The sequence below is a fragment of the Sycon ciliatum genome, chromosome 1 (assembly GCF_964019385.1).
Source record: "Sycon ciliatum chromosome 1, ocSycCili1.1, whole genome shotgun sequence".
In the NCBI taxonomy this organism is placed as follows: domain Eukaryota; kingdom Metazoa; phylum Porifera; class Calcarea; order Leucosolenida; family Sycettidae; genus Sycon; species Sycon ciliatum.
Window position 1 is genome coordinate 53,433,616 of NC_088643.1, and position 21,862 is coordinate 53,455,477.

Here is a 21,862-nt window from a genome sequence, read left to right on the forward strand (position 1 = left end):
TAGTGTTTACGTGGGATCATGACTGCTACAGTGCCCAACCATACCACAACGAACTGATCGGCCACATCATTGTATTGCAAAAGTTTCCATCTGTTCGAATAACATGCATGATGAGCTAGGCAAAAACGCATAGCGTAGGGCCCTGAGCGAAAGAAATAAACTTTCTCTTTGCATTCGAGGGTAATACAACACCGTCTAGGGATGTTATCAATTTTCATTTCTCCTATTTTTCAAGACATAACCTAGGATTCGAACCCGCGCTATCGCCCTGCATGCATTCCCCCGATACACTTCGCATACATACTCATTCTTCCAAGTTGCTTCACGTTATGAACTTGCATTTGAAAGCCCTATTTGAATATTGTGGCCAGCTGTCTTTGATGGTATGGTACGGGACAGGTATGGGATAGCGCCAAGCATGCCGAGGGCACAAAGACGCGAACAAACGCGGAATTAAAGCTGTGTGGACCCTGGCTAGCGCCAGACGTTACTGAAGTAACGTCTTTGCATAGCTACGGGAATAAGCTCTATATTGGGGGAGCCAATTGGCTGGACTCTATACAGGGAGTGATATCTATCCAAAAAAACTTTTAACTTACAGTTGATTCCAAGTTTGAACTGTATATAGTGGATTTTGGACCAATGGACTCTCTATAGGGGATGGACATCATATCGGGGTTGGACACTCTACCGAGTCCAACATATAATGAGCAAAACTGATTGGCTGCTCTCTGTTATGTGCTGCGCCATTCATCAACATCTGAGCTATATGTCATATGTCTGGCCGTTGTTATTGCAGCTGTCACTTGTCCATGGCGAGGAACAACACTGGCGAATGGGAACATAACCACATACAGTCGATCTTACTCAGAAGGCATAGTCTACAACTGCAGTGCTGGGTTCTACATTAACGGAGCGTCAAGCTACACTATAACAAGCCGTTTTTCCAAATGTCAAGCAAATAGGACCTGGTCCAGCCCTGCTCCAACTTGCACTGGTAAGACATGTCTAAAACTGCATGTTGGATAACACAGCTGTAGTATGCACATCTACATATGCGCTGTTGCATTCCTGGGCAACCCCAGACATTAGGGACCTTTCGCGTTTGGTACGAATCGAATGCGAAACGAAAGATTCATTCGGCTCGTACTCGTTTCGTTGAAAACATAATTCAGGTTTCGCAAGTCGTCATGCCATTTTCCATGGTAACTACGAATGCAGTTGGTGCTTGTCGTACGCGCGTCCACACATGTGTGGAATCAAGGAAAAATGCTGTGAATGTGGAAGGACAGAGTCAAAGTTATTTTTCTGAATGTCGAATCATCGTAATCATGGACCAGGTTGAAGATGAAGAGTTTGAGCTGATGTATTCCGTGCTCCTGGAGGCCCATGCAGACGGAATCGTTGATGATGAGGAGCTGCTTTTATTGCTGCTGGCCATGGAAGAAGACCAGCGAGCGCCACGACAAGTGTTTGGGCCTCCTTTCGATTTGGACGCCATCAGCAATGCACACTGCATCGAGCTCTTCAGGTTTGATGCAGAGCAAATCAAGATGCTGCGACGGTTTTAGGGCCTACAGGACGAGTACACGTATGTTGACAGGAAATCGTGGTTGGGCTTGGAAGGCCTTTGTCTTGTGTTGCGGCGGCTGGCTTACCCATGTCGTCTGAAGGATCTCTGCCCACTGTTTGGGAGCAGTCCTTCATACCTCAGCATAATATTCAATGTAATGTGTATTGAACTTGCGAATCGATGGAGAGGCCACTTGGACAACTTCCACCTTGCACATTTCTTCACCGAGCAGCGCCTGAGGATGTGTGTAGAAGCCGTGCACCATATATGCCCCCTCACTACCTGTTTTGGGTTCATCGATGGAACGGTGAGGCCCATCTGCAAGCCCATATATAACCAACGTCCTGTCTTCAACGGCCATAAATGGGTTCATAGTTCGAAGTATCAGGTGGTAGTTTCACCTGATGGCCTCATCCTGCATTTATTTGGACCTGCCGATGGGCGTCAACACGATTCTGCAATCCTTCGGGACAGCCAAATTCTGGATAAATTGGCTACTCTCCCTCTTGCTGACAACGGCGACCCTCACTGTATTTATGGTGATCAAGCTTATCCATTCCGGCCTCAGCTTCAAGTGCCGATAGCTGGAAATGCTCTTACTCATGATCAGCAGCTATTCAATACACAGATGAGCCGTGGTCGTATTGCTGTTGAGTGGTCTTTTGCAAAAGTCGTGCAATACTTTTCTTTTGTGGATTACAAAAAAAATAAGAAGCTTTTGCTACAGCCTGTGGCCTCGTATTACTTTTGCACCGTCTTGCTGACCAATTGTCACACTTGTCTCTTCGGTAGTGAAACTGGCAGGCACTTTGATCTTGCACCTCCAAGCATTAAGGAGTATTTGCAGATGTAATGAATTAGCAGGCTTCCCATTCTTGTAGAAGTAACTAACTACCAGCTTTTTGTTTTCAATTTTGATATTAGTTTGCTTTTGTTTGTTACGATTTCTTAGTTCCTTCATCCAGCTTTTCTTATTAGTTATTAAAATTATTAATTGGTGCTGGTATATCACTTTTAGGAAACTTCCCTTCTCACTCCAAAGCATATCACTGCTCCTTTGCATACTTGCACACATTTCATCTTGACGATAACATTATAATTTATGACAAAAATGGCAAAACCGATACAATGGACTGAGCTGTGAGTTTGCAATGCTGAAGTAAAGAGCAGGTGTGATGAACATTTCCTATTCTTGTTGCATGGTTCTCTTCTCCTCTCCTTGACATGCTACATATTCTACTAAAAGAACTTGCCATCTACCCCTGCCTGCACTTCGTGCCCAGCATTCCCCCCCCCCCCCCCCCCCCACTACAGAACACCACGAACAACATTTATGTTCACGGTTGTATTCACAGATCAGAAAATTGAATACAATAAAGGAGCCAGAGAAAGTAAAATGAAAGAAATGCTACAATAGAAATGTAACACAGAAAACAAGTGCTAAACGTTAGTTCAATTTGTCCATCATTTTACCCATCAGCTGCAGCATGGTATTTCGCTCCTTTTCGGATGCAGTAAATTGGTCCCGTTGGAGTGTCAACTGATCCCGTGCCTGGACCGTGGAGGCAGTAAATTGCTCACGCTGCAAAGAAAGCTGGTCTACTGCCTGCTTCTTTGATTCCTCGAACTGCTCACGGCTAAGGGCCAGCTCCTCGTTCTTGACTTCACTATCTGCAGCATGCTTTTTGTCCAGGTACTCAAGCATATTGGCAATGGCAGAATTATTCTTTGCTGGCGAAATTCCTTTGGAAGATCTTTCGTCATCAGCCTCATCGTCAGACCCTAATACAATGCACACACAGGTACACAAACACACACACACATAATTATGACGGACGTGTAAATATAATTTTATAAACTATGAAATCTAAACAAATTTGGAAAAATGAGTGCATGCGCGCGCGCACGTGAACATCAACACACACACACACACACACACACACACACACACACACACACACACACACACACACACACACACACACACACACACACACACACACACAAACACACACACACTCGCAATCGAACACAAACAAAGACACACACTTGCACTCAGACATACACACACACAATCCAACACTCACACACAAATGAAATAGACAGGCAAATAGATTCTGTACACTGACAAATCTAACCAAATTTCCAAATTTGAACGAAAGCGCGCGCACACAAACTTTCACTCTGACACGCATACACGTGCACGCACACAAACACATACACATACACACAGTACACACACATGCATACACACATACACACACACACACACACATGTATCTGCATGTATCTGCAAGTATTACTCATGTCAATGTTGGTGCAGCAAGATACACAAGCAAGGAACTATGGTCTGTTGGCAGAAATGGAAACATGAAAAGCCAAGTTCGCTCACGGAGACAAATCAGTGGATAACTACACAACTCACAACCCTGAAAGTTGGTATTCGACTTCATTGTTTGTGTTCTGGTCTATTTTGAAAACTTACCATCGCAAGCTTCTCGCTTGAGACATGAGAACGCACCATCTCTCATGGTCGCTGCCTTGCTCCTCATCTCTGCATCCTGCTGCTGCTTTTTTCTTCAGGTCGTCGGTGGCACAGGCTTTTTGAGCAGCAGCAACTTCATACAGCTCTACTACGCTGACCAGGGCTTGTTCCTTGAGCCCGAAATCCTCCACTATACCAGAAGCGCTGGCGTCTTTGTTCTGTTTGGCCCGGGCATCGCGGACGAGCTTCTCAGCGCGGTCATGGGCACTACGAGGTGTCAGGCCACCCATCTTGTCCGGAAACAAGGTAGCCACGCTCTCTGCAATCCTGCTCCACACACTGGAGGATGCAGGTTGAACAAACGGATTCTCTCCGGCCAACAACTCTTTCACAAGGGCTTCATCGTGGTTGGCAGCTCATAGTACGCTTTGATGGGTCAGCCATTGCAGCACTGCAGTCTGAGTCAGATATCTAGAAACACACAAACAGAAACAAAATAAGCAGGACGAAGGACAACTTACTTGAACATCGAGGTAGAAACTGATCATCTCAAATAAAACCGAAAACAAAGCACACAGAACTTCTGAGCTGAAGCGCTTTTGAAAGTCCCGCGGAAAACACTTACCCGGCAAAAAAATGCAATCTGACGGATTCGGAACGATCCACGCATGAAGAGGCTTCCATTCGTGAAAACGAGTCCTCATATGGGGCTCTGACGAATCCTCGAACCCAGACGACGAATCAGCATTCGTTTCGTATTCGTACTCGTGGTGCGAAAGGTCTCTATTCATGATGGTCACGCAGTACACTGTGTTATGTTAGTCATCTCCCATGTGCCGTTTCAGGGTTTTTTCATACCGTTCAACAAAAATGCAGTCGATAGTCACCATTAAAGGGTTCATAAAGGCACATTGGTCCGGGTGAAATCGGGGATTCACCCCCGTGCGTTTCGGTTTACATGGCAAGACAATTTTGGATAATGGAAAATAGGGTAATGGGGAAACTAGTTCCCCTGCCTGCCCCTACCATTTTGACCTGGCTAGAACCTTATGTTTTCCTCGTGTGAGTATTTTGACTTGGGTGACCGACAACACCCGCCATTCCGCCCCTGGTTCTTTTCTAATTTATGTCTCCCCCTACGATGCGGCCACTTGCTAGCCCACCTGGACACGGAGTTTCATTCGTGTAGTGCCAAAGAAATTCGGAGGCCACCGGTTTATTGTGCAGTATTAACCTTAACATCTTCAGAGATTGCAGGCTGTCTCGGGAAACTGAACAATGGCCGTGCCGTGCCGCAGGAGACGACAGTATCCCCACAGAACTGATGAAGTATGCAAGTGATGCTTTGGCTCCTGTGTTGACCAGCATTTTCAACGGCATGTTTGAGCAACACGAGGTGGTTGATATAGGCAGTGGCAGTCTGATCCCACTTCAGAAACCCAACAAGCCGCTGGGACCACCATCAAATTTACGTCCGATAGTTCTTCTCAACACGCTGCGGAAGACCCTGTCACTCCTCACTTTAGCTCGAGTCAGACCCAAGGTTGACCAGTACCTAGCCCAGACGCACAGCGGCTTCTGCCCTGGCCGATCCACCGCGGATGTGGTATGGGCGCATTGATGGCTTGTGGCAAAGACCCAGCGCTACCACAGCACCGTTCACCTGCTGGGCATTGATCTGTCGAAGGCTTTTGACACGATCAAGCGAGACACCTTGCTGACTGTTCTGGAGGCGTTTTTGAGTGACGATGACGTTCGCTTGATCAGGGTCTTGATCTCTAACACCAGACTTCGTGTTCGGCTTGGGAGGTGCCCGTCGGAATCATTTGCTACAACGAAGGGGACGCCACAGGGAGATTGCCTTTCCCCCGTTCTCTTCACGATTTACCTGGAGGCTGCGCTCCGACAACTAAGGCAGGAGGTGCCAGCAAGACCTCTCAGCGACAACGGTCTGCCGCTCGAACTCGTATATGCGGATGATGCAGACTTTGTCAGCACCTCAAAGTCCTGGCTGGCGGACGTGGAGGCGACTGCCAGCACGGTGCTTAGCACGCTACCACAGTGGTCCCTGATCATGAACCGCGACAAAACTGAGTATACGGACATCTTCAGAAGTGCGGACAGGATCGATGAAGAGTGGAGGACAACGCGCAAGCTGGGTTCGCTGCTGGGCGACGAAGAGGATATTATGCGACGAAAACAGCTGGCGACTGCAGCATTTCAGTCCCTATGGAGCCTCTGGAAGAGGCATCAGCACATCAGCGAGAAGTTGCGTCTGCGGCTGTACAACACTTTTATTATTCCAGTACTGACGTACAACTCGGATACGTGGGGGGTCAGTGTGACCGTTCTGTCTCGCCTGGATTCCTTCCACCGCCGTCAGCTAAGGTCACACACTCATTGGTGTGAAATGGCCACAAATAATACCGAATGATGCTCTCTATGCCAGATGCGAAGCTGAACCCTTGAGTGTCATGGTCAAGAGAACACGCTGGAGGCTGTTTGGCCACATCCTGCGGATGGCAGATGAATCACCAGCTGTTATGGCTATGCTCGCGTACTTCGCCAATCAGCAACAGCAATGCTGGAGGGGTAGACCGCGGACGACCCTGCCGCAGGCATTGGTGGGAGATCTGCGCCACGCCAATGCCGGATTGCTCGGGAATCTAGACGCTCTGCAGAGCCTGCGAGCCATTGCCCATGACCGACCCGCATGGCGAGATCTGTGCATCGTGATATTCCGACAGATCTTGAAACAGTCAAACTCAGGAAATAGCACTATTATTATCACTCAGGCTGCAATATTCAATGACATATAGACAAATTCATAAATGACATATCTTCAATACCCATGAGCTACATTGTATATGTCGCGGCGACCTTGTCGCGCGATTTGTATCATGTTTGTGCCTGTTCTTGTTTCAGTACAAAACGCTAGTTCCATGCCCAAGTTCCCGTGCTTTGTATGACTTGTTCTGGCCCACGTATGCATGACTGTACATGTACTTGTCAAGGCACGTGCATGCAGCACAGTTTGGCGCGCTTTTGCGAAGGTGTTTTCTTCTCCCACGGTGGTGGGTTATGCGGCTCTTCTTGGACACGAGTGGTTTTCAGTTTTGCTGTTCTCTAGTATTATTCTGGAAAGAGCGATTACTACAGACTCCTTTGTCCTATGATGTGTGCCACCTGTAGAGGTGAGATCGGACTTGTGACCTGTGTTGATAAATCGAGAGATTGGGAATCCTAATCTTTCGACAGTATATGATAATTATATCATACCATGGCTGGTTATCGCCCTCATCTCTGGGGTTGCTCCCCACATTAGCAATGCATGCACATGCTACGAGATTGAGTTTAATAATAAATTATATGGGCCGCGACAGCTAAAACATGTCTTTGGGGTTTCGTTAAAAAGTTGGGAAATGACGAAATGAAAAAAAATGTTTTTTTTGGAGCGCGTTCACTCTGCAGATCTGCACTTCATTCAAATGATCCATGATGTGGCGATCATCTTCTCAAATTTTGTTCAAACACTTGTTTGGCGGTCTACTTCAAGTAGCTGGCGAACAAAGACTGACAATGTCCGCATCTAGTGATACTAGAGCAGCTCGCAGGGCCAGACGATCGCTGTGCATGGCCCAGGTTTGTTCAGGTGTCTGCAAGTCTGTGACGGCGGATCTGCAGAGCGACGCTGACAATTTGTTGGGATCTCAGTTGTGTTGATGTCGACAGCGAAGCTGAATCGTCCCCGTCGTCTCCAGTAGCGAAGAGGCACAAGTTGTGGGCTAGTACATAATCATTTAGGCGGCGAACCGGCTGCCTTACGACGTTACTTGCGTTCAGCTCTCATGAGGCGTAAAACGCAAAAAAAAAAAAACGGAAACGCAGGCGACGATCGAAAGTGTCACTGCCAGAATCGAAAGAGTATGCAAGTGCAACGCCACCCAGAGCATCGTGTTGCTTTCTAGGAAGAACTTGGGCCATGCCTTTGAACTGATGTCGTTGACATGCTCAAGTCGGTGTCAACATCTTTAGTTCCGTTGTATTGTGCTCCGCCACAAAAGCCACTAAGTGATAGTTTGTCTCTTTGTGTCAGACTGTGCGAAAACTTCCATTTTCTATTTAAAAGTACATATTTTGAAAACGGTGTTTGGGGCACTTATAAACTACTTTTCTGCCCTGTATCACCTTCAAGAGGTCAAGTAAGGTCCCAAGAACTGTTTTCTGGAGGAAAACAAAATTTGAAAATGTTCACTCTAAGACATGTTTTAGCTGGTTGTGGCCCATAATATCATCGTTCTAGCTCAATTTCTTTCCCCTGTCATAGTCCTGTTTATCATGTTCAGCATAAGCGAAGTTGTGGATCATGCTTGCATGGTTGACTCCAACGCGTACATGCAAGTAATAATAATAATAATTTGAAACTCGGATGTTGAGCCATAAATAGATGTAGAAAGGAAAAGTACATAAGGATACGTTCTTTGTTCCGTTGGGACTGTAGCTTTTGCTCGTTTTCGTTGCGCTTGCCTTCCCCTCTTTGGTCTTTCCATAACCTTGAACCTTCCAAGTTGGAAGGCTGTCGGTTAGCGCTACGGAGATGTGTTGAAGCTAGGTGTCAGGACGTCGAATGTCTCGGTACTCTTGTCAGTTGTGTGCCTAGTTATTGCACTTTCTGACTGTATATAGTATCCAGTTACAGTGATGGAGAGTTACTCTTAACTTGTATCCTTATGTACTTTTCCTTTCTACATTTAAAATAATAATAATAATTAACCTTAATGATGGTACCTCACCGGAAGAATTCAGCCTACGGTAGGTGACTATCGATGACGTGGGCCGTCATGTTATTACGGAGCATCAGCAAATCGAATTTTCGATTTGATTATTCGAATGGCAAAAAGAAAATCAGAGAGAAAATTCGAATGAAAAAGAGGTTCAGCATGTAGCGCAGTCCAGTATTTTCGAATCGAGTTTTTTTAGCTTGAGCAGTTGAGGACTGGGATTTTGAGATGTGCAATGAACGGAGTTGCTGTTGTTTCTCATTGCCTTTGGGGATGACGCGAAGCGGCGGATGCTTCATCCGATTCAGGCTATTGGCGATAGGATCTCTCTTGGAGACCCCTTGAAAAGGCGGATCTCGGCCGAGCTCCTCCGCTATCCCTTGCATATCAGGAGACCCGCGGACGAATAGGTGAGGGTGGGCCCTACACTGCCTCAGCAGAATGAGATCCATGGTAAGGTCGACCCTCAAATATTTGGCACACTTTGAGTTGCCCTCTCCCTGCGGGGAACTCACCATAGACGCAGATGCCGAGACAACGCCAGCAGGGCTACTGCAGTACTGGGAGCAGGAGGCATACCGGGGCTGGTAGTTGGTGACAAAGCCATGATTCCAGGATACTTGAAATGAAACAAAATGCACACTTGATAAAATTTTCACAGTTCGAGAGAGAGGAAAGCGTCAAGATTGACAAGAAGTCCGGACTAGTACTTTAGTAAGAACTAGTAGCTACATGCGCAAGAATGAGTACTCGTAGTGCGCCGTGTACTAGACACGCGCGGAGCATTCGAAAAGTATTCGAAAAGTATTTTCTGTTTGCGGGCATTTTTCAGTCGAACAAAGCCCTAGTTTCGACTGATTGAGTGCTTTTCGTGACGATTCTCAAATTTCATTCGAATATTCGATTTGCTGATGCTCCGTAATAGACATGATGGTGGTTCCCTGATGTCCAAAGTCGATATCCGGTACACATTCTGTTTGTTTCCTGTTCATCCCGAGAATTGGCCACTTATAGGCATGGTGTGAAAGGATCACTACTATGTGGACAAAATCCTGCCATTTGGTTGACGCTCGTCATCCATCCTCTTCAATTCAGTCGCAGACATCATTTGCTGAGTGCTTTGCTGTAACTACGGCCTCAGCGCACTGGAATACCATCTGGACGACTTCATCAATGTCTACCACCTAGTGCCGCTCCCATCAGGCGAACAGCTATGTTATAGGCTATTCATACTACGTTACAATATGCGTCACGTTTTGGAATACGACGTACTGGCAGACGTCGATTTCATGCACATGCATTCACACAGGCACGCACACGCTGCTCGTACAGCTGTGTGTACAGCTTCTTTTCGACACAAACTGATTGGAACGACAGAACGAAACTCGGTACAGGGGTCTGCATACGTCGTCCACGTTTTCGTATCGGGAGTACGATTTTCCCGCCACTTTCCATGTTGTCATGGCTATCCGGACGAAAACGTCACGTACGCCATGTTTTGGGCGTAGTGTGAATGGCCCATTAGACATAGCAACTTGTGCTGGGAATACGCCATTCAACAGCTTGCAAGGCTGATGAATTGACCGCCACTAATTTTAGCTGGATTCCAGAGCTCGCCCCGGCGCTGAATGTGACACTGATCACCATCTAGTTACAATGAAGTTACGCTCCAAGCATTTCCGTAGGGTTCGATGCAAGTCTATGGCTGTGCGACCGTTCGACGTGGCGAGGTTGCGGAATCCTGACGTCTCGGAAAAGTATTCAGTGGCGACTGAGAATCGTTTCAGCTTGCTGCAGGACCGGTACAATGAGGAATGCACACCAGATGAATTGTGGGATCAGATTCAAGCGGGAATTACGGAGGTTGCGGAGGAAGTAGTTGGGCGCAGAGGAAGGAAAAAGCCTCCCAAGCCATGGATCAGTGAGGAGGTGATAGCTCTGGCAGAAAGAAAGCGTATAGCCAGATGCACCGGTAAGGACCAAGAATACAAGGATCTGAAACTAGAAGTGCGCCGAAGGATTCGCTGTGACAGGAGAAAGTGGTTAGAGGATAAATGTAAACACATTGAATCTTCTGGGAGGAACCATGATACCCGAGAGGTATTCAACACCATTAAATCCATTAAAAAATCATCGTTCCGGCCAAATCAAGCATGTATCAATGCTGCTGATGGCACGACCCTGACGGAGAAGGAAGATGTATTGCTGCGGTGGTGTGAATATGGGCAGCAGCTATTTGGGCAGCCGTCAGGAGATCAAGGGTATACGTGTCCGGCCTCGGCGGAGAGTGGTGCGGAAGAGCTTCCATCGCCACTAATTACCCTTGAACCTGTGCCTCTCTTGGCTGAGGTTGAGCAAGCCATATTGTCCCTGAAGAAAAGGACAGCCCCTGGACTTGATGGGATCGTGGCGGAACTGATTCAGCATGCATCCTCAGTTTGTGTTCTATTCCTACATAAACTTTGTTTGGAGATTTGGAAAACAGGGAGATGGCCAAAAGCATGGAAACGTCAAGAAATCGTCATGCTACCCAACTTGTAGCTAAGGAGTGTTCCAACTATCGGACCATTGCTTTGATGTCACATGCAAGCAAGATCCTTCTGACAATAATCTTGAATCGTATGAAAAAGAAGATAGAGGCTGAGTTACCAGATGAGCAGGCTGGTTTTCGAGCTGGTCGCAGTACTGTAGATATGCTCTGTGTTCTGCAAATCATTATCGAAAAATCTCTTGAATGGCAGAATCCTGTATCCATTGTTTTTATCGATTATCGTAAAGCCTTTGACACAGTTAACCACTCACATCTTTTCGGTTGCCTTTTGGATTTTGGTTTCCCTCGCCACATAGTTTGTTTGCTTCAGAATCTTTACACAGGGATAAGCGGAGTTATCAGATGGAATGGCTCGCCTTCGCCGGAGTTCGCCATCAAGAAGGGTGTTCGGCAGGGCTGTATTTTGTCCCCACATCTATTTAGCCTGTACACTGAGAGTGTTATGCGTGTTGCTGATGTGGACAGTATCGGTGTGAGAATCGGAGGACGCCGGCTGTCGAACCTACGATATGCAGATGACACGGGATTGTGTGCACATCCATCAGAAGTGTCTACCCTCACCAATGCTGTTAATGACGCTGGAAGAGAGAAGGGCCTGTCACTGAATCTGTCCAAAACCAAGATCATGCATATCGGAACCTGTACTGCTGGTGCAAACGATACTGCTCCAACGCCCCTTGTGGTCGACGGAGAACGAATTGCAGAGGTGAGCAGTTTCAAGTATCTGGGATCCTGGAAGACAACAAACGGTGATTGCAGCCTCGATATTCGGTCAAGAATTGCCATGGCGAAAGAGCGTATGCTGCAGTTAATTGACATCTGGAAAGACCACAACATCTCCAGACAGCTGAAAATCCGGATAATGCATGCCTTAGTGTGGTCTGTCCTGCTGTATGGAGCTGAGAGTTGGACTCTGCGGAAGACAGATGAACGACGAATACAGGCAGCAGAAATGTGGTGCTACCGACGTCTGCTCAGAGTATCCTGGATGGAGAAGCGCACAAATGACAGTATCCTGGTGGAGTTGGGAGTACAGAGACAGCTGCTAGCCAGGGTCAGGATACGCAAACTGACCTATTTCGGGCACACATGCCGCCCTTCTGGCTGCGAGCTTGTACGTGATGTGATGTTTGGTGTCGTGGATGGTAAGAGAAAGCGTGGTCGTCCGAAGATTTCCTTTGCTGACAACATCGTTTCGTGGACTGGTATGTCTCTGCATGAGAATTGCCAGTTGGCATCTGACAGAGATGCCTGGCAGTCGCACTGTGCATCTACTGCTTACACAGCTGCATAATGCCGTTTATTATTATTTTTTAAATTTTACTTTTATTATTTTTTCGGCAACGCAGATGATGATGATGATGATCCACCACACAGCTGATTGAAGTGGCTTTTTCTTTTTTTTATACACACACGCCACACCACATCGTCCGGCATACACTGGCTGTTGGTAACTACCCAGGAGAATGAAAGAAGAGCCAGGAGAGTGAGAAAGAGAAGAAAGACATGTGCGACCACTATCGTCAAGAATTGAACCCGCAACCTCTCGATTGGAAATCAACTGCACATACCACTGCACCATATGGGACACGAGAGCAGCGGTTGCCAATTGACAAGTTGTCTGCCTTACTGGGCTTGCTTGCGGAGAGAGTCCCTTGCTCATCGGTGACCAAGCGGGAGCTGTTGGCAAAGGACAAGTTTCTTACTCCACTGGGACAATGAAGCACAGGTGGTGGCATGGTAAAACAGCTCCTGCCAAAATGCAATGGCCATGAAATTGAGAAGGCTAATCCTAACCCGGGCTCCACTTGGCAATTTCATTATATATATTCGTCACATCGCTGGCATTAACAACAGTACTGCTGATGCTCTTTCTCGGTTACAGATCGGCCGGTTTCGTCAGCTTGCACCCCTAGCGGAATAATCACCCATCCTGGTGCCGCCAATCGATAATCTCTGTGTAATTTAACGTGGAAGCCAACTTTCTCGTTACCAGATCTGTAGCGACCAGCTTTGCCAGAAAATTTGCCTACCTCGCATTTAGCAGATCAGTGAACCTAAACCCCTGCTGCCCTCTACAAACGACATTGTGCTGTTTGTTACCCACCTTTTCCATGCACAACGCTGACTGCTGTTTGTTTCCATTTTTGTCCAACGCTGCGAACATTGAGTGTTTGCACCCCCCCCCCCCCCCCCCCCCCCCCCCCCCGTCTCACTGCTGTTCTCAGAGGTCTGGATCGCAGCCAAGACCCTAGCCCAAGAACACAGCTAGGAATCTCGTGCTAGCCCTACACTGCGAGTGCTGTTGCTACCAACCAGTGGTGCTCCTACTCTGCTCCAATCATCTATGGGTCTAAGACCACCGCCAACCTGCACTGAACGTGAAAAGGGTTGTCTCGCATTCCGAAAGAGCTACTTGAACAAGTAGGCTCTGGAATGCGTTGCCCAGCGAGGTACGGGCCGTACCGCACCCGGCCCAATTTCGCACTGCTTCTGGTCCACACAGCATTAACCGTTGAGGTCAGACGGATCACTATCGCCATCTTTTTATTATATGCCTGGCTGTTGGCCTGCCTGCCTGTCTCTCTCCCTGTTTCTCTGACAACCTGCTTGTTAATTCGTGCGCGTGTTTTCAGGCGTAAAACCCTGTTGTAGTGGTCTCAGCCCTCGTTTGTTAGACTTTATAAGTGTAACTCTCTCTCTCTCTCTGTCTCTGTCTCTCTCTCTCCCTCCCTCTCTCTCTCTCCCTCTCTCTCTCTCTCTCTCTCCTCTCTCTCTCTCTCCTCTCTCTATCTCTCTGTCTCTCTCTCTCTCTCTCTGTCTCTCTGTCTCTCTCTGTCTCTCTCTGTCTCTCTCTCTCCCTCTCTCTCTCTCTCTCTCTCTCTCTCTCTCTCTCTCTCTCTCTCTCTCTCTCTCTCTCTCTCTCTCTCTCTCTCTCTCTCTCTCTCTCTCTCTCTCTCTCTCTCTCTCTCTCTCTCTCTCTCTCTCTCTCTCTCTCTCTCTCTCTCTCTCTCTCTCTCTCTCTCTCTCTCTCTCTCTCTCTCTCTCTCTGTCTCTCTCTGTCTCTCTCTCTGTCTCTCTCTCTGTCTCTCTCTCTGTCTCTCTCTCTCTCTCTCTCTCTTCTCTCTCTCTCTCTCTTTCTCTCAATCTCTTCTTTCTCTCTCTCTCTCTCTCTCTCTCTCTCTCTCTCTCTCTCTCTCTCTATCTCAATCTCTCTCTCACTCTCTCTCTGTTTTGGTGCACAAAAACATCTGTGGCGTTAATTGCTCTCTTGCCTTAGACTTCTGCCACGCCTTTGTTCTCGTACTCCCCTCTATGTACTAGTGTTGTGCAAACCCTCCTTCTAGTCTGTCTCATTTTGCCCCGAGATGTTATGATCATTCGCTGCCTTGTCACTGGACAGTTCTGTCCGTTTGGTTTTAGCGAATTCTAATAAAGAAAACAACAACAATCAGCCTTGGCGACCTCTACCTGGCTGCGCACCTATGTAGTCCGCTCCAACTACAGTCCACAGGACCAGGCTCTGCTGTGGGCTTACATAATCACAGTATTCTACGGCCTGCTTGGAGCCAGCGAGTTCCTAGCCACCAGTGCTCGAACCACTGAAGAGGACCGAACACCTTTGTGGTACGACCTGATAGCGCGAAAATCTATTCATGTCGCCCGCCAGCTGAGGCGCCGCTCTCGCCAAAGTCACAGCCCGTTCTTCAAAAAAGTACGTACTCGATGAGCTGGCTGCTTCAGTGACCGCGGGATTCGCGAACCCCACAACAACTACGATTCTGCATACATGTACATGACTTGTCCAAAACCGAATTTGAAAATTAGAGTGCATTCTACAATATGGAGAAGTCAAGGGACTTCTAAGGCTAACGTCAATATCGATGTGAAACTAAACAGTTACTTTGTCATAATTATGGAAGTCTACATACTAAAGTACATTTTCCAGAGAAATGAGTTTCAAAATTTCACCCCTAAGGTCCATTTACTGGGATCATGGCTCATATAAAGTAGCCAAGTGAGAGACAGTTTTCCGCCTAATATTCACTGCTTACGGCAGATCCTATGTGAACTCTGTATGGGAGATGCCTAATTGGCTGGACTTTATACACAGAGTGTTGTCCACATAAAGACTTGAAACTCGGATGTTGAGCCAATAATAAATGTAGAAAGGAAAGGAAGGACATATGGATACGAGTAAAGAGTAACTGTCCACCACTCACAAGACTCAGCTTTATAGTTGATTCCAAGTTAGGACTGTGTATAGTGGATTTTGGACCAACGAGAGAGCTTGGAAGCTCAGGGCCCTACGCAATGCTTTTTTGCCTAGCTCATCATGCATCAGTGTTATTAGAACTGATGGAAATGTTTTTTCCATTGATTGGCTACATCATTGTATTGCAAAAACGTTTCAATCAATTTGAATATGAGTTAGGCAAAAGTAATTGCAGAATTTATTGGGTTATATAAACTTTCTCTTTGCATTCGAGGGTAATATGACACCGTCTACCACCTTGATCACCTCGGCAAAAAGGCATAGGGATGGTATAAATTTTTCATTTCTCCAATTTTTTCAAGACAACCTGGAATTCGAACCCGCAGTATCGCCCTGCCCCCCCCCCCCCCCCCCCCCCAATACACTTTGCATACATACTCATTCTTCCAAGTTGCTTCAGGTTACGATCTTGCATTTGAAGGCCCTATTTGAACATTGTGGACAGCTCCGATAGGCATCTATTTGCCTCTGGAGGATCCGTGAAATAAAAATCAATCAATCAAATCAATCAAAGCTGTCTTTGATGGTACGGTGCGGGACAGGTACGGGATAGCGCCAGGCATCTTTTCCGTTTGCCGTTCTTCGGCAACAGCTCTCGCCTTCATCTCTGGTGCAGGTGTAATCTAGTGACTTCGTACATGTGTTATAATAGACCAATCCCTTTGTCTGGGTTCGTGGAAAGGGCCACGCGTGCAAGTCAGCTCGTGTGAAGCGCATGGCTTTGTATTTAGTTGGTATGTGGCAGCTTATGGGACAGAGAGACTTTTGCTCCCCGAGCTTGTGTATGTAAATGGTGTTTTCGTCGACCATGACGGCTACAGTGCCTAACCATACCACAACGAACTGATCGGCCACATCATTAGTTTCCATCTGCTCGAATAACATGCATGATGAGCTACAGTCCATTCAGAAAAAGATGGACTTCTAGCTTTTGGCCATAAATGGGTCAAACGTTGAGTTTTTTTAGAATTTTTTTCTGCAATCCCCTATGGAATCCTCTTCCAATTATGTTTCTGAAGTCTATTTGTCCAAAAAGCAAGTAATAGCAAGAATATGATTTCGGCCAGGTTTCGCCCCAAGAGCACTGAATTGGGAAAACCCAACAAAATCCAGGCCGTTTGACCCTGCCTGCAACTGTGCATTGTACGGTTCGAACCCCAGTTCAGGTACCCTTTTGGACCCTTTTTCAAATTTCAAATTTCGCAGCACTGCACTGTGTACGATAAAATCTTGAAAAATCGCCTAACACGGGAGCTCGCCAGAGCCAGGGCCCATCTTTTTGTGAATGGACTGTAGGCAAAAATGCACAGTGTAGGACCATGAGCGAAAGAAATAAACTTTCTCTTTGCACTCGAGGGTAATACGACACCGTCTACCACCTTGACGACCTAGGCAAAAAAAGCATAGGGATTATAAACATTTTCATTTCTGCTATTTTTTTTAAGACATAACCTAGGATTTGAACCCGCACTATCGCCCTGCATGCATTCCCCGATACACTTCGCATACATACTCATTCTTCCAAGTTGCTTCACGTTATGATCTTACATTTGAATATTGTGGCCAGCTGTCTTTGATGGTACGGTACGGGACAGGTACGGGATAGCGCCAAGCATGCCGAGGGCACAAACACACCAACAAACACGGAATTAAAGCTGTGTGGACCCTGGCTAGCGCCAGACGTTAACGTCTTTTGCATAGCTACGGGAATAAATTCTGTATTGGGGGAGCCAATTGGCTGAACTCTATACAGGGAGTGATATCTATCTAAACTTTGAACTTACAGTTTGTTAGGTACCTCCTCCCGTACAATCTTACCCACAACCTTTCCCAAGCTGGCTGGCCTGCATGCACCCGTACTACGTCATACTCACCTTTCGTTCCGTTGGCCTGGGTAGGTACTTGCGCGCCCATGTTTGCCATAAGTACCCAGGCCCTTTATATTGTGTTGTTTCTCATTCGAGCTCTCTCTCTCTCTCTCCAATAATCTCGCTCTCTTCAAATAATCTCGCTCTCTTCAATAATCACAATGTAGTCGTTTTGTTCGTCCTGGTCTTAGTCATCCCGTCGCTAATAAATGTCGTTCCCATCAACCTACCTGTTCCCGTTGACAGTTGTTTTAGTGAGTTAGGGCGCGCTCACACTGCGACCAAAACCAGCGTCCATGCGGCCATGCGGCCAAGTTGTATGGCAACGGCATGAACTTGACCAAAACCTGGCGGCCACGTTTCAAATCGTGACCGCGACCTCCGGAGGGGGGTGCCACGACTTGGCGGCAACATGATCGTAGACGTGAAGCGTATTTGTGTACAACCTGGCCTGAAGTATGTTCAATTTCTCAAATTCCGGTGTGTTGATTCATGAAACTCGGCGGCTGTCGATGTCATCCTCGACATTTGTATTGCACATTTAAAAAAATTTGCAGTTGTGGTCCTGCACGCACGCACCGCCATATATGCATTCTTTGCCCTTTTTGGACGATGTCAATTTTGTTTTTGTAGTTGCTTCGTTGTCAGTTGATCGGGTCAGTGACCAATTTCTACAGTGTACTCGTTCAATACGATTATTATTATTATTATTATTATTTTTTCTTATTTTGTTAGGGATTTCCCAACAGGCAATGTTGCCTTTTTACTGGGAACCCTAAATGAGACTTTGTGTGAGCGCGAAAAAAAGCAGGCGACTCGGCCAGGCGACAAGATGGAGGCAGCGCATTCCACCTGTCGGCACCAAGATACGCAATGGAATGGAAACCATACCGGGAGTGGCAGGCAGGCAAGACAAGAGCAGCTGTAGCTTGGCCGACGATGGCAGCTTGGTCTGGCTTTTCGGTTTGGGAAATCATCTTTCTCTACTTTTCTGCGATGATGGAATGCCATACCTCAAGACATTAATTTTCAGTTTCATATCATCGGAAAATACAGTTCTCATCTCGGCAACAGACGAAAGAAACCACTACCGGAATTTCCACTGCACTGGCACTTGCTCTGACCACGAGGTCAGGAAAGCGAAAGCGCTTGAATGTCAGCAGCAGTCCCTCAAGAGTCCAAACCTACCTGATTGTATGAATTATTTTCGTCGACTTCAAGAATACGAGCCACGAGGCACTTCCTCCAAAATGCAACATGCGAAAAATTACATCCAAAACGGGCCACAACTTTATTAGGAAACGCACGAACTCTTTGGATACGAACTGCAATTCGTAAAGTTTGTGTGACGACTTCACGTCTACGCATGTACGAGGCCCAGTGTGAGCACGACTGCCACGTTTCTGCGTTTTGCTGACGCATGGACGCGTGCTCATGGTCGCAGTGTGAGCGCGCCCTAAGAACCCTCTCTAAGTCGTACTCAACAAGTTGATTCCAAGTTTGGACTGTATATAGTGGATTTTGGACCAATGGACTCTATATAGGGGATGGACATCATATCGGGGTTGGACGCTCTACTCACTCCAACATATAATTATAATGAGCAAAACTGATTGGCTGCTCTCTGTTATGTACTGCGCCAGTCATCAACATCTGAGCTATTATGTCGTATGTCTGGCCATTGTTATTGCAGCTGTCATTTGTCCATGGCGAGGAACAACACTAGCGAATGGTTACATAACCGCATACAGTCGATCTTACTCGGAAGGCATAGTCTCCAACTGCAGTGCTGGGTTTTACATAAGCGGAGCGTCAAGCGACACTATAACAAGCCATTTTTCCAAATGTCAAGCAAATAGGACCTGGTCCAGCCCTGCTCCAACTTGCACTGGTAAGACATGTCTAAAACTGCATGTTGGATAACACAGCTGTAGTATGCACATCTACATATGCGCTGTTGCATTCCTGGGCAACACCAGACATTCATGATGGTAGTACACTGTGTTATGTTAGTCATCTCGCATGTGCCGTTTCAGGGTTTTTTTCATACCGTTCAACAAAAATGCAGTCGATAGTCACCTTTAAAGGGTTCATAAAGGCACATTGGTCCGGGTAGAAATCGGGGATTCACCCCCGTGCGTTTTGGTTTACATGGCAAGACAATTTTGGATAATGGAAAATAGGGTAATGGGGAAATTAGTTCCCCTGCCTGCCCCTACCATTTTGACCTGGCTAGAACCTTACGTTTTCCTCTTGTGAGTATTTAGACTTGCCGGTTTTTAGTTGCTGTGCAAGAGTAGGTATCGGAGATCTTGTTGTTTTTGAATTGAAGAAAAGAAAGAATACTGCATTGGTGCTGCAAGCTATTTCGTTCCTAAGTGGTGAGCATGGGTGACCGACAACACCCGCCATTCCGCATCTGGTTCTTTTCTAATTTATGTCTCCCCTACGATGCGGCCACTTGCCAGCCCACCTGGACACGGAGTTTCATTCGTGTAGTGCCAAAGAAATTCGGAGGCCACCGGTTTATTGTGCAGTATTAACCTTGATGATGGTACCTCACCGGAAGAATTCAGCCTACGGTAGATGACTATCGATGACGTGGGCCGTCATGGTATTAGACATGACGGTGGTTCCCTGATGTCCAAAGTCGATATCCGGTACACATTCTGTTTGTTTCCTGTTCATCCCGAGAATTGGCCACTTATAGGCGTGGTGTGAAAGGATCACTACTATGTGGACAAAATCCTGCCATTTGGTTGACGCTCGTCATCCATCCTCTTCAATTCAGTCGCAGACATCATTTGCTGAGTGCTTCGCTGTAACTACGGCCTCAGCGCACTGGAACACCATCTGGACGACTTCATCAATGTCTACCACCTAGTGCCATTCCCATCAGGCGAACAGCTATGTTAGACATAGCAAATTGTGCTGGGAATACGCCATTCAACAGCTTGCAAGGCTGATGAATTGCCCGCTCTAATTTTAGCCTGGTGTCCACCACACAGCTGATTGAAGTGGCTTTTTTTTTTTATACACACACGCCACACCACATCGTCCGGCATACACTGGCTGTTGGTAACTACCCAGGAGAATGAAAGAAGAGCCAGGAGAGTGAGAAAGAGAAGAAAGACATGTGCGACCACTATCGTCAAGAATTGAACCCGCAACCTCTCGATTGGAAATCAACTGCACATACCACTGCACCATATGGGACACGAGAGCAGCGGTTGCCAATTGACAAGTTGTCTGCCTTACTGGGCTTGCTTGCGGAGAGAGTCCCTTGCTCATCGGTGACCAAGCGGGAGCTGTTGGCAAAGGACAAGTTTCTTACTCCACTGGGTGAATGAAGCACAGGTGGTGGCATGGTAGAACAGCTCCTGCCAAAATGCAATGGCCATGAAATTGAGAAGGCTAATCCTAACCCGGGCTCCACTTGGCAATTTCATTATATATATTCGTCACATCGCTGGCATTAACAACAGTACTGCTGATGCTCTTTCTCGGTTACAGATCGGCCGGTTTCGTCAGCTTGCACCCCTAGCGGAATCATCACCCATCCTGGTGCCGCCAATCGATAATCTCTGTGTAATTTAACGTGGAAGCCAACTTTCTCGTTACCAGATCTGTAGCGACCAGCTTTGCCAGAAAATTTGCCTACCTCGCGTTTAGCAGATCAGTGAACCTAAACCCCTGCTGCCCTCTACAAACGACATTGTGCTGTTTGTTACCCACCTATTCCATACACAACGCTTGCTGCTGTTTGTTTCTATTTTTTGTCGGAATGCTGCTAATATTGAGTGTTTGCACCCCCCCCCCCCCCCCACCTCACTGCTGTTCTTAGAGGTCTGGATCGCAGTCAAGAAGACCCTAGCCCAAGAACACAGCTAGGAATCCCGTGCTAGCCCTACACTGCGAGTGCTGTTGCTACCAACCAGTGGTACTCCTACTCGGCTCCAATCATCTATGGGTCTAAGAGCACCGCCAACCCGCACTGAACATGAAAAGGGTTGTCTCACATTCCAAAGGAGTAAGGCTCTGGAGTGCGTTGCCCAGCGAGGTACGGGCCATACTGCACCCGGCCCAATTCCGCACTGCTTCTGGTCCACACAGCATGAACCCTTGAAGTCAGACGGATCACTATCGCCATATTTTTAGTACATGCCTGGCTGTTGGCCTGCCTGCCTGTCTCCCTCCCTGTTTCTCTGACAACCTACTTGTTAATTCGTGCGCGTGTTTTCAGGCGTAAAACCTGTTGGTAAGGTCTCAGCCCTCGTTTGTTAGACTTTATAAGTGTAGCTCTCTCTCTCTCTCTCTCTCTCTCTCTC

General features: G+C 47.1%; 1 protein-coding gene across 3 annotated transcripts in view; it reads left to right on the plus strand.

Annotated features, from left to right (window-relative positions):
• LOC135807036 (sushi, von Willebrand factor type A, EGF and pentraxin domain-containing protein 1-like) overlaps positions 1-21,862 on the plus strand; it is a 108,901-nt gene that overhangs the window by 76,084 nt on the left and 10,955 nt on the right. The window contains exons 5-7 of one of the 3 annotated variants that reach the window (XM_065321128.1): positions 800-997; positions 19,228-19,425; positions 21,048-21,862. The exon at positions 21,048-21,862 is cut by the window's right edge and continues 73 nt beyond it. In XM_065321128.1, the coding sequence (XP_065177200.1) occupies positions 800-997; positions 19,228-19,425; positions 21,048-21,115 (464 nt within the window). In that variant the 3' untranslated portion in view covers positions 21,116-21,862. Of the gene's footprint in view, positions 1-799; positions 998-13,275; positions 13,493-19,227; positions 19,426-21,047 lie in introns of those variants that run through there. The other 2 variants (XM_065321127.1, XM_065321129.1) reach the window with 2 other exon arrangements.